The sequence below is a fragment of the Cuculus canorus genome, chromosome 13 (genome assembly GCF_017976375.1).
Source record: "Cuculus canorus isolate bCucCan1 chromosome 13, bCucCan1.pri, whole genome shotgun sequence".
Taxonomy (NCBI): Eukaryota; Metazoa; Chordata; class Aves; order Cuculiformes; family Cuculidae; genus Cuculus; species Cuculus canorus.
In genome coordinates, this window is record NC_071413.1 from 20,119,869 (window position 1) to 20,133,078 (window position 13,210).

At 44.1% G+C, this 13,210-nt stretch overlaps 1 protein-coding gene across 2 annotated transcripts in view; it reads left to right on the top strand.

The window, feature by feature from the left end:
- The window catches only part of CDH5 (cadherin 5), a 28,843-nt gene extending 27,127 nt beyond the window's left edge, over nt 1-1,716 (top strand). The window contains exon 12 of one of the 2 annotated variants that reach the window (XM_009569943.2): nt 143-1,716. In XM_009569943.2, coding sequence (XP_009568238.2) covers nt 143-648 — 506 coding nt within the window. In that variant the 3' untranslated portion in view covers nt 649-1,716. The remainder of the gene's footprint in view (nt 1-142) is intronic. The other variant, XM_054078954.1, reaches the window with a different exon arrangement.
- The last annotated feature ends 11,494 nt before the right edge of the window (nt 1,717-13,210 follow it).

The window sequence follows — 13,210 nt, forward strand, 5'->3', positions numbered from 1 at the left end:
AAAAAGATAGTTTAAAATGCTTTTTAATAAATTTGTTTTAAAGAAAATCCCTCTAGAAAAAGCCCACTGCAGACTGTGTTACATATCTGAAATGCCATTTGTTTTACTTCCTCACTTCTCTATTTACACCTGCTCATCTAAGTTCTCTTTGCAGTAATCGCATTGCTAATTCTTCTAAGAAAAAGACACAAGAAGGATTTGAGTGGTCTTGGGAGGAACGTGGCAGAGATTCATGAGCAGCTTGTCACTTATGACGAAGAAGGTGGTGGTGAAATGGACACCACCAGCTATGATGTGTCCGTACTCAATTCTGTCCGCAAGAACGGTATAAAGGCAGAAGCAGCTCCCTCTCCATACGCACAAGTCCAAAAGCCTCCTGCAAATATAACTTCTAGTGCTGGAGAAATGGAAATGATGATTGAGGTTAAGAAGGACGAAGCCGACAATGACAGGGATTTGCTGCCATATGACACACTTCACATTTATGGCTATGAAGGTGCCGAGTCCATTGCAGAATCTCTCAGCTCTTTGGGATCAGGCTCTTCAGACTCAGATATTGATTATGACTTTCTAAATGACTGGGGACCCAGGTTTAAGATGTTAGCTGAGTTGTATGGCTCAGAACCAAACGAAGATTTTGTATATTAAGGTCAAGTTAGCCATGAATTTTCTCCCTCCTGCTACAGACAGACATCACGAGCCTGCCCATGGCCACAGAAGAACTCGCAGCTCTTCACCCAAGCCACAGTAGGATTTCAAACAGACACGAAACAAACCTGACAGTAGGGCTTAAAAGAAACACAGGCTTCTGTCAGCACTGCAATCCTTGCTAACATTCCATTCTTTCCCCAAAACTGCTGCTAGAGGACCTGCTTGAGTCTTCTAGGACACAACCTCTTTCACTATCCAGACACTTCTCCTTAAACAGCAGTTTGTCCCCAGTTGCTCCTTCATTCCTCTCGTCCTTTACTGTTCTCATAAACACATATTCAAGGTCATGATCCCTGGATCATCCACACTGGAACAGAGAGGTCTGGCGGCATTGGGAGGGAATATTTTGAATAACCTCCTGTATCTCCAGCCCGCTGGTTGTCCTGGCCCTGCTGCAACATCTTTATTGATGTTCCATGCTAATGCTTACCCAGCCGAGGAAAGAGGAACATATGGTCTATCACTTAATATTAAAAATTACTCCATCACTTTCAAAAAGAAGCAAGATTTTTCCTTCTTTCCAATCTATTAATTATTCTCGCTTTATCGTTTTCTACTCCATATATGGGTTACTAAGACAAAATTAGCCTGGATTTTCAGATGCACAATCTGGTTTCATCTGTCAGTTCTAACAGCCTGGTGATGATTTCAAGCACCTTTCTGGCACGCTAGAATTTGCTCTAGCTAGCAGCAAAATTGTTACTTCTTTCTGTAAATAGGATCTCAGTGTTACTCAATGGAACATTTTCCTGCAGGGCAGGAAATGTGGAGATCAGAGGAATGTTAAGATTCCAATACTGTAAATCTCTCTAGATGGCAACCTCGGTCTCTCTAGATTTCTAAAGAGGTTGAATAGGGTTTTTATTCGACATTATTAAAGCAATTGCATTTTTTCAGGGACAAACGAGTGAAGGGCCTCATTACTGTGAAACTGTTTTGATTTTTTTCTAAGCAGGTACTGTAAAATGGATATTTTCCACCTAGGAAAATTCTGTAGCCTTCCAAACCACACCTACACATTTGTCTGCATAAAGAACCACAAATGGAAGTAAGGTTTTAGCGCTGCAACTACCATGCCCCTGGTAAGCGTGTGTTCAGTTTCTCACCTGTGAAGAGCCCCAGAATGAACAGAATGAAACTCCTCATGCAGAGAGCTACCCAGCCAAATAAATCTTGAAAAAAGCAGGTCTCTTAGGACAATGGGCTGTCTCTGGGTTCTGGCAGTGCGGATTGTCACTGCCTTAAGCAGGAACCGAGCCTCACAACACAGACACTCAAATTTGCAGAATCTGTGCTGCAGCTGTATGTATTAGTTTAGTCGAGTTAATTATTTAAATTTGGTAGCTAACCAAATAACATCTTTTTTTTTCCCTAAACCAAGAGAGTGGAACCTCACAAATTTGCTTTCCACATAATTCATGTCATCTCTAATTTATGCTCCCTTTGCCTCAAACACTTTCTTGGCAGGGAATAGCAACGCACTATAGCATTGTCACAGTAGTCCTCACAGCCGTGAAAAGTTGCCCAATGCAACACTTAGCTGGACACTAATGCCTGCTATCATCAACAATGAAATCACTCAAATTATCAAACAGGAACTAAGTAGAATTCTGACCATCGGTCAGATCAGCTTTGGATCCTTATAAAAGGATATTTTGGGATGACAACCTTGGTTTCATTTATAATGTGCTCATTCCCTTCTGTTTTGCTTAATCCAGTCATCAGTGTACGCTACTGAGGTTCCACGTGCTGGTATATTGTAAAGAATGCTAACTAATAATACTCATAATTTAAAGTTTTCATCAGTAACTAAAGTAGACACTATTAACAGGTAAAGTTAGTTAGGAAATCATTTAGTGTAGTAAGTAAAGTACTTTGGTAAGAATCACCCAGATTGTATTACCTGTAATCGCTATTTTTAAGCCTGTTTTATAAAGCTATTCTAAGGAACACTGTATTAATTTCCACTGTATAAAGATGTTTGCACTGGATAGTTCGTTTTTCTATTCCTGTACTGTATTTTTTTTTTTTACTACATAAAAGCTAATCTCAAGTTTGGATTTGCTGTGTGTTAACGTTTTTCACACAGCAGACGATACCAGGCTTTGTACCACAGTGAACTCAACCATAAAAACACGGGCATCTATACTCCAAGTGCACTCAGACAAGACACAAAGTCATCAAAGGCCTTTCCATAAAAGCAGTTTTCTCCGTCTCCCTGGAAAGTTGTCACTAAAGCCCCTGGGGTGAGAAGGGAAAAGCCCCAGCAGCACAGCCTGGTTCCAGCAGCTGGTAGCGTTGAACCTGCAGACTTCGGAGGACTCGCGCCTGCCAGAGCCACGGGAGGCACTCTGCTCCTGAGCAGATGTTGGGTATCGTAGCAGCCAGACGTCAGGGTGATTTGGAACCACTGTGTTTACTAGGATCCTGCCCTTTTTTCCTACTTGAAAAGCACCCCTCCCGCAGGGTAAGGAACAGACAGCAGAACAGAGAGTGCTCCCACCCTGGGTCAGCGTGTGCCCCTCCTGCGAGGGAACCCCACGCTCGGGTGAGCTGCCTGCATCACCTTGGAAGGAAGAAGGTGTCGTCCTCAGCACAACTCAGCCCCAGGTTGCTGTATTCTCCTCCGATCCGTGCTACAGACCAGGCGAGCGGCACTGCCCCGCAGTACACAAAAAGCTCTCGCTTCCTCACAGCCCCAGATTCAGGTAGGACGTGACAGAACAGTGCACAATGACGGCAAGGAAAAATTACTCCTAAATTTGCAGTGTTAGATGGAACAGCTTCTTACCATTTCTTTTCACTATTAATAGAGACCACTCCAACATATTCCCAAGATTATTCTAGTGCTTTAAAAAATTACATCGATTTTCCCCAGACATGGCACTGGAATAAAGCAAAAAGTTCAATTCCTTCACTGCTAATTGCCATGAGCAAACTCCAGATCAAACACACTTCTGCAAAAGTTGTATTAAAAACACAATAGATGTGCTAATTACGTTATAATGAAATGCATTTTTCCATAGAGTTTTGATTAAACAGCTACTTGCAACTTGTAGCAGAGATTCTCATAAAGGTTTTCATTATTCATTTAATTAATAAGCATTTTCATCTCTTATCCCTAAAAAAAAAAAAAATCATAAAATATTGCTTCATTACATTCAGACACGGAAGTTCATGCCATTTAACAAAGGTTTTTACTCCCCCATTAGAAATTTTTATAAATAAAGACTTGGGATCAGGATCCTTGATACCTGTCAAAGCCCAGGGAAAAGCTGTTGCAACAGCAGTACCTGGCACACCGCCGCACTTCCCAGATGGGTCGGGTGAGCAAGGAGCTGCCAGTACAGTTCCACCCATGGACACTTATCTCAAATGTTTTCACTCCTCGACACACATGACATGTGGGGGAAATGTTCATGGTGGTAGCAAACACACAGATGCAGCACCTTATATAACTGTTATACTTCCACGCTATTCAGGTGGGGCTAGGACAAAAAAAAAAGAATAATCGCTATCTTTCCTGACCTAATCTCCTTTCCTACTTTTTTTAATAATTGTTTCAAGCTTGACAGAGTAAGAAATAAAACTCTTGTGCTTTTACATTCACACACTTCCTGAAATGAAAGAGATCACCAAGGTGGTATCATTCTTGTTTAAGAAACTACCACAATTTTACAGTAGCACAAGTCATCGAGTCTTACCCGGAACTGAGTAAGAGTGTCATCAGATCAAAGTGGATGATTTAGCCTAAATCCAGTCCATAGAAGAAGCACGACAGAAACCAAAACAGCAAAACGAAAACAAAACCAGCAAAACTCTTTTACATGCAATAAAAAAAATGGGTCTTTGGTGGCCTCTCTCAGCTTCCTGAGTTTGTTCCTGCCTGAACATGAAAGAAAAGGGAAAAACAGCATTTCCTTCCACTTGTTTCACAAAGGGGCTGTCCTCACCTGTTTTCCCCACAAGAATTTCTTAATTCGTTCTAGTGACCCCTTCATCAATGCCAAAATCAATCAATAATCTCTGTGATTCTTCCATTCCTCATTGGAAAGGAACCCCTACCTGAAAAGCAGTGCTCTGAAATGCAGTTACCAAAACAAACAATGCCCTCTACAAACCCGTACACTCTCAAATGGAGGCTCTAAAGGAGGAATCATGGAGTATCTGCTGCTCCAACGCACAGAAAGACTCCTGCACTGCAGCGATTCCAGTACTTAAAGGGGACCTACAGGAAAGCTGGGGAGGGGCTCTGGATCAGGGCGGGTAGGGAGAAGACAAGGGGGAATGGTTTTAAGCTGAAAGAGGGAAGATTGAGATGAGATCTTCGGAAGAAATGTCTACCTGTGAGGGTGGGGAGGCCCTGGCCCAGGTTGCCCAGAGCAGTGGTGGCTGCCCCATCCCTGGAGGGGTTCCAGGCCAGGTTGGATGGGGCTGGAGCCCCTGAGCCAGGGGGAGGTGTCCCTGCCCAGGGCAGGGGGTGGGACTGGATGGGCTTTGAGGTCCCTTCCCACCCAAACCATTCCATGATTCTATTATTCCATGAACATCCAACCTCTACAAACCACTTTGATGCAACTGGGGCTGTACAGAGAAAACAGACTCAAATGTGAGTCCAAACTCCACATTGCAAAAACATCTTTCCTGAATGTTTTTTTTTTCCCATGCTTTCCTCCCCCCGTTTCAAGAGCAAACCTGAAGAACCTAAAATCATGCAAGGAAGGCGGGGGGGGGGGGGGGGACGGGGGGGGGGGACGGGGGGGGGGGACGACGGACAGGGGCTGCCGTGGCCAGTGGCCACCGCCGGGGGGCGACCGAGCCCAGCGCTCAGCGAGCCGCTCCGCACTCGCTCGCACCGACGCCTCAGCCCCTCCCACCGATTCTACAACGTTCGGTCAATCCGTTTCATCCTTTAACGCTGATTTTACAAACGTACTCGGTCCCTTCCAGAAGCCGTAACGGCTGCAGAGCCTGGATCTATCGGGAACAAGCAGCGATCTCATCCCGGCGCGAGTCCCGAAGGACACAAAGGGCATGGAAATAGCTCCTTGGGAAGGATGCAAGCTCCAGATGTGGCCTGGATTCAGATCGCTCCTATCCCCCTGCTGGGGCCATGTTTGCCTCTTTGTCGGGAGAAGTCAGATAGGAAGTCGTCCTAGTGTGTCACAGACATTGAAATCCGGGTTATATGATAAAGAAGTTGTCCAACTCTACTTGTTTAGAACATTTTTTCTTCCAAACCAAACTGCAACAAGTGATCGGGATCTTCTCAAGCAATACCAGATAGAGCCTTGTTCTCAGTGGCTCTTGTAAGTCAGCTGGGGTTGCTGTCAGCGAGAGTGTTTGTGTATGACCACGTGCATTATCCATCCCCCATCATTTGTTCACGATTTTCATTAAACCACGCAGCAAATGTTCACAAGTAGTCATACAAACAAACCAGAAAAAAAAAAAAGTACCAGGAACCCTTCAGTGACCAGCGGAAGGCTGAAAGTATTTGTAGAAATCACATCACACAATTGCAGGTTAATGGCTTTATGAGAGTCAGAAACTCCCTGCAAGTGGATTTAATTCAGTATTTGTAATCAGTAATTTAAGCAGCCTTCATCCTCTCTCCTCCTCCAGACAGATTGCTGTAACTGCTGACCTGCCAGCCCGGCAAATCCCAGTGCGCAGGATGGCAGGAGGGGCAGGCTCTGCCGTAGGAACCCAAACCAACGCTGTCTGCAGATCCAGGATTAAGTCAAGCTAGCCAGTCACTAAGACCAGGAGCAAACACCTCTGTCAGTTCAAAATCTATTTGTAGTACTTCCCAGGGCTAAAGCTATGATCCAGGTTTACAGCAGTGCAAGTAGCTGCGCACACTGGCAACCTGCTGCACCTCCCCGAGCCGCCCTCTGCAGCTGCTGCCCAGGCCACCACCTCTCCCGTCGCTCCCATCTCACTCTCCCGTCGCTCCCATCTCACTCTCCCAGCCAGCTTCAGCCTCTATCTTTGACTCTGTACAGCAGCAGCCCTCTGTCCTGCAAAAACCCTGCTGCTACTTTTTGCCTGTCACCCGTACCACCACACAAACCCATGCAGGCTGTGGTGGACCACACCGGCACCAGTGACTGAGCGCCCACCGCACTCCCCACCCACTGGACCCATCCCCATGACCGCCCAGTGCCTTTGCAGGACTCCACCTAAGAATATGGCCAAGGCATATGACAGCAGCACATGAATTTGTAGGTCAAAGAGGCCTCCTGAGAGAGCCAGAGCACGTTGCACCAATATGTGCAGCTGAACATTTCTTCCTAAAACCGCAGCCCAGGCAGAGGGGACAGCCTGACGCCTCCACTCTGGGCAGCAGGGCCAGCACCACTTATAGGCAGCCGTGCCTGCACATCCTGGGCCTGCTCCAATGGCAGCCAGGGGAAGGGCTGCGCACCTTCCAGGATGGGCCAGCATGAGTGTCCGTGAGGCTGCTGCTGTGATTTACCATGCCTTGGGTACAGCAGAGTAGGTGGCTTCCCGGCTGAGGAATTATTGTTTGAACAGCAGGGAGGATGGAGAGGGATTATACAAGTACGTAACACACAGCTGGGGAGACTATGAAGCTCCCTTTTGCACCACTCAGTTGGGTGAGAGCCATCCACATGGATACTGAAGCTTCCCAGATGTCATTGCTAAATACTCCAGCTCTATAGCCACCATACACACACACACTTCCCCACATCATCACAAGGATTAGTAAACATGCATAAAAGCATTCTGGAAAAGTAACATTATCCAATGATCGTGCATTTTAAACTTCAATACTATTCATTGTTTTACAGCACACTTCTAGGTAGAAGAGACTTTTGCAGATCTACGAACATTTACAATTAAAACACCCTCCCCTGCAGATATTTACAGCTCAGCGTGATGTATACAGTATTATTCCCATTGCGGAGAACTTGTAGCATAAAGCCTGAGCAGAGCCTGAATTTCATAGGCCACTGTGAGCAAGAGCAATGAATAACACAGTTAATATGAGGGACAGTTAAAGCAAGGTAGTCATGCACATATATGGATGTTAAAATTACCATGCTGGGCATTTAAAATCCATGGCATAGCCACAGAGAATATTGATTGCATGCAGAAAACAAAGCACCATTTTTATGAGACCCTAAATGTATGACCAGCATACCTCATGTGGCTCCACATGGGATGAAAAAAGACTCGGGATTAGTCAAGTCACTCAAGTTTCAGTGCCTTTCATTACTTCAATTCTGCCTCTAAGAAACATGGTTATTTTGGCCATTCACACTACTAACATCAAGCCTTTATTGCAGCTTCCCAAATTATGCCATTTTAGACCACAACAAATAAGTAACACTCACGTGGGTTTTTTGCATAGCTCCAAGATCAGCTTTCTTAATTCTACTCACCTTTGATGTTTTAGTCATCAGGTTCAGAGTCCCTCTGGTTCAAATCCTTTACAGTACAGGAAAGGACTCATGAAAGACGCTCACCTATAGTTAACATTTCCTTTGGCCACGGAAAGCTCATCCCAGGCCAGCTCTGAAGACCCCAAAGAACAACAGCACAATTGGACAAGGTTTCATTTCCATGAGAGCAGCTATCTGGGCTAACGTCCAAGGGATCAGCCTCAGAAGCGCTCACATGCAGAATTTAAACTTCAGAGCTGACACACTTCAAATGGGGCTACGCTGGACTTCAGTTAGGTAGAGAATGAAAAGTAACATGCAAAATCCAGGTTCTACGCTGTGTTTATGCAGTGCATTTTATTTTGATGCTTCTCAAAGGTGCCCAACATCGCATCACTATAAACAGGACCTACTTCCAGTTGCCACTGAAGTGATGAGAGCTGTGGCTGCATAAGCTACTGAAACGAATTAGTACAACACGTCCCTAACACACAGCAGGGCACTGTTTGCAGGGTACTCGGCTCAGAGGCCTGCTGACAGCAGGCAGTATTACCTTTACTTTTTGCTAGAAAAGGAGAGGCCTTTACACACCAGCATTCATATGAAGCCCAGTAATGAGCACAGTTTAGTCCAGAATTGCTACAGACTTTAAGTCTCTGGACTTACGGCTAGCAAACCCCCTGAATGGACAGTCTACCTTATTTAATAATGTTGGGATTCTGAAATATCTATAATATATTAATCCCAAAGGAAATGGGAGAGAGTAAACTCCAGGGTAGTTAAGACGAGAGCACCAAGGAAATCTGAGCTGTACTTCCATCGATTCTCAGAAATAGCACAAAATGGTAAGCACCTTCAATGGCCCAGGAAAGCATCCTTGCATTCACGTGCTGGCTACAAGAGCATTGGTAATGTGCTGCCTTTAGAAGCTAGTTTTCCTGAGGCTTCTTTGCTTTCTGAAAAGCCAGGACTTTCATAAAGAGGTTGCCTGCCTGAGTCATTGTTAAACACACAGAGTGTGTAGAAATTGAAGTTTACTGAGCCTTTCTCTTCCCCTCACTGCAATGAACTAGCAATCTCCTCTAGGTCCCTTATCAGATGAAGTGCTTTCAGTGCAGATCTAAGCTTCTGCCCAACCACATTTGCTAAATCACGTTCAGCGGCTGTTGGATTCTCTTCACCCTGACAGACTTTCCAGTACTGCACATGGAGAGAAAGGGACTGGCGCTGATTACATTCCTCCTCAAACAGAGGAGATTAAATAGGAATCAGACTGTGACTGTCAGTCCACTGTGATCTTCCTGCCCTCCCCCGAGCACTGCACAACTGCTTTAAGCATGCAGGGACAAAGCTTTCACTGCACACACTGTGATTTCACTGTACCCACACGTTCAGCTGCCCATTTCCCCACAGGCAGGACAGTCTGTGAAGAGCCAACACTGTCCATAGGACATAGGCTCCATCACTACGAGAGCACAGTTCCACATTATAATCTTTGGACAAATGTTAAATCACAGCCTGGTATATTGCAAGCACCAAGTAAAGATTGCAAAGCTGGGTAATAGGACCCTGAAGATATGTTTATCACAGAAATGCTGGTGGAAGCTTAATTACAGTGATACTACTACATGCTGCTCCACTAGGCAAGCTATTGAAGCCCTTTCAATAACGGTTTGCTGTAATGGAAACAGTTCAAGATGCAATAGCAGGTTTGCAACACAGAAGACGTTATAGCAGTCAATCTTATTCCTTCCTATGCACTCATTTTAGTAGTTTTTTTCTGCTGTTCCACCTATCAGTTGTCCTTATCTCCAGAGAGCACAACTGCCTTTTCTGCGATTCGCAGTTAGTTATGATTTTCAGATTCAGCTTAGAGGAAGCTTCCCTCAATCTAAACTCAGCATATCTTTTCCACATATCTCATTTCTCTGAGGAAACTGAAGGGTTCTTACTGAGTGCTGAGCACGTGACTGTGCTGCACCCGAGTAACTCTTCTCTGCTAGGGAATAAAGAGCTGCAACATTTCCCCAACTAAGAAACCCGAGCAATGAAATATCCGCTAGATAACTCTACAGCCATGGGAAGGACTAAGACAAGTGTGAATGGGGGTTGCCTAGAGAAAACTTGTTGCCAGGCCTGACATCAGATAGCAGGAGGCCCAATGAAGAATGAGAGGCTTCTCTTCTTCAAACACAGTTTGGACTTGCATAGCTACAAGTTTGTTTTCCCTTCATCCTGCTTTCCCAGACTAGGGACTGTTTCCTGCATCTGCACTCACAGATACATTCCTCCTCCCTTATACCCCCACCTTTTCCAAACAAAACCTCTTCCCCTTTTTCCCAAACCCCTCTACTTGTTACACCTTTACCCACACAAATGATTCTAGCCACACCTTCCTATGCCTTTACGAGTAACACCATGAGGTTCCTATCCAAACTCGTACACCCTTATCTGCCTTGGTTTTCTACAGCTCAGCTTCATTCTAACGAGAGAGAGAGAGAGAGAGAGAGAAAGACTTCTTCCCCTGAAGATCGGGGGTACAGCCTAGGGGGAAATCATGCCCACTTTGTCTATACCAAATTCACAAATGCCAGTGACAGCAGTGCCTGCTGTACAAGACAGAGCATCACAGCACAGATTTGACCAGCGAAGCACAGACCCCATCAGTGCCAATCAGCTTGCAGGTTCAGATTGACTCATCTGCAATAACAAGACATGATCTATGCCATTTGTGTACAAAGGTTATTATCAGTCGCCTGCTATTTATTCTCGGTCTCTAATACCATGTTTAAATATTGAGACGTTTTGCTTAATCCCATCTCTAGCTACAGCTTCCCTAGGATCCGATTTTTCTTATGAGTAATCGTGGTTTTCATGTAACAGCCCAAAGATCTGTCAAATAATTGTGGATTATTTGCTCAACTAATTGTTTATTTTTCAACAGCACACTCTAAAACATAGGTGATGATTGTAGGCCTGTATTTCTGTAAGGAATAAATAAGGTCGGATCACTCAAATTTTTCTTAACTTAGCAAAATATAGTAAAACACGTTATTCGCATGACAGCTTTACACCGTCTTGTGTCTCATTACATCGGGAAAAAGTTTGCATTAGATATTAATTCCACTCAATGGCAGGAAGATAATTTTCATCAAGTGATCACTTCGATAAGAATTTCTGAGTGAATTACCTCGCATGGCTGTCTTTATGTAATGAAACTTGAAACACTAAATGTCAGACAAAGGTATGCTTTTTCTGCACCTTGTGTAAGCTTCTAAAGTCATGAGCAAGCCCATATAGATAATGGCAGTGACCTGCCCAGTTTCCCTGAGTTTCCCTCTCCTTTGCACTCATTTCATCCATGCAGATCACAAGAGCTCCTGGGGAAGCACCATACAGTTCCCAAATCCAAGGTCATGTACAGCCTGCCTAAAAGCTGCTTCGGGAAGGATGCACTCTGCAAACAATGTCTTCACAGCAACACTAATCCGTTTCCATCAATAAAAGGAGTGCTCTTCATTACTCTGCCTCATCCCGGAGCTCCTGCCCCACAGGCTTACGTCTGCAGTCATTTAAATGCAGCTGGATATTGGTTTCTACTCAGCTTAAGATCAAGCCTCTCACATGGGGCAGCTAAAGGGAAAAGAAAGAAAGAACATGTACAAAAAACCCTAAGTGGGTGGGACACATTTTCATTTTGTTGTCAGTTCATATTGTCAGAAACAAAATGATTTTGAAAGTAATAGAAAATCAGTGTAATAACACTGTCCTCAGCATGGCTTTGAAATCCTTTTACGGGAGCCTCACCGGTGAAGCACATATATATAATTACAACTGAGGCTGCATTTAGCTCCAGTAGCTCCAGACTAAACACCATCATGAGGCAATGTGTTAAATAATGCATTTCCCTAGTGCTTTTTCACTGAATATGTGATCACTCCATACTTTAAATTTACTGTTTTGATAATAGTCACTTCACAGCCAATGTGCATACACTTTTGGAAGGTTCCAGAGAAGCAGGAAGGATCTGCATCCTGAGAAGTGATCACCAATACACAAAATCTTCACTTGTTCAGCATCCCTCCCTCTGCTTCCCTTGGGGCTTAAGCTAAACCCCACAGAACAAGCAGTATCCAGGGAAATAAAGGTCTTGGTGTTCCAGCAACACTGCAGTCTCACCATCTCCACAGCTTGAGATGGTTCCCCTGCTGGACTCGGAGCAACAATTGCACAGGAGCCCACACTCACATCTCAGGCGAATGCACGAACACAGTAAGCAAGCAGCTTACAAACAGTGGTCACTGCTGTCCTTGCCACAAGGAATGTCATCCCAATGCATACAAGACCTAAAAAAGGGCTTCCTGTCTTTTCATAGCACACACCAACTCTCTTCACGCTTTTCTTCTTTCACAGAGACAGTCTCCCTAGATATTCACTGGGATTCTTTTAATTTTGACTGAAATATCCAGTGCCATCACTGATTTTATCAGCATTATCCATAACAGGTGCACATGTGTGTCACTGCACTGGCTTTCCCGTTGACAAAAAAGCAGTAAATAGAGAAATGGCAGCATTTAAGAATGTGATACCAGCTATTGTCTGGACAATTATCACAGGAATATCTTTGTCTATGTAACGTATCATTTCGTAGCAGATGCATTCTTCCATTTTAAAGAAGCTGGTGGCCATTGGAAATCAGCTAGATAAACTGGCATTGCGTTCTTTGTACTCATTCTTTCTCCGTTATTAACGTTTGTTGCATTTACAGGACAAGAAAAGCATTTTCCTTGTCAAGACAGCAAACGCATCTAGAACTTCAAAATCCACATGTTCCCTTTCCTTAAACCTTGAGAGTTTACAACCAACCACTCTGGTAGTATAATCTGCTAGAATGGCTTCATAGAGTTTATCTCAAAATCTGGTAGTAGAGATCGCACAGAATCATTATTTTGTATGTGTATATTTACATACACATACATATTTACATATTATATTTGTATCATTCATACATTTATACATATTATAAATATTTACATATTTATAAAAATATATAAAATTTTTCAGTTGTGGCACATGCAGGGACTACT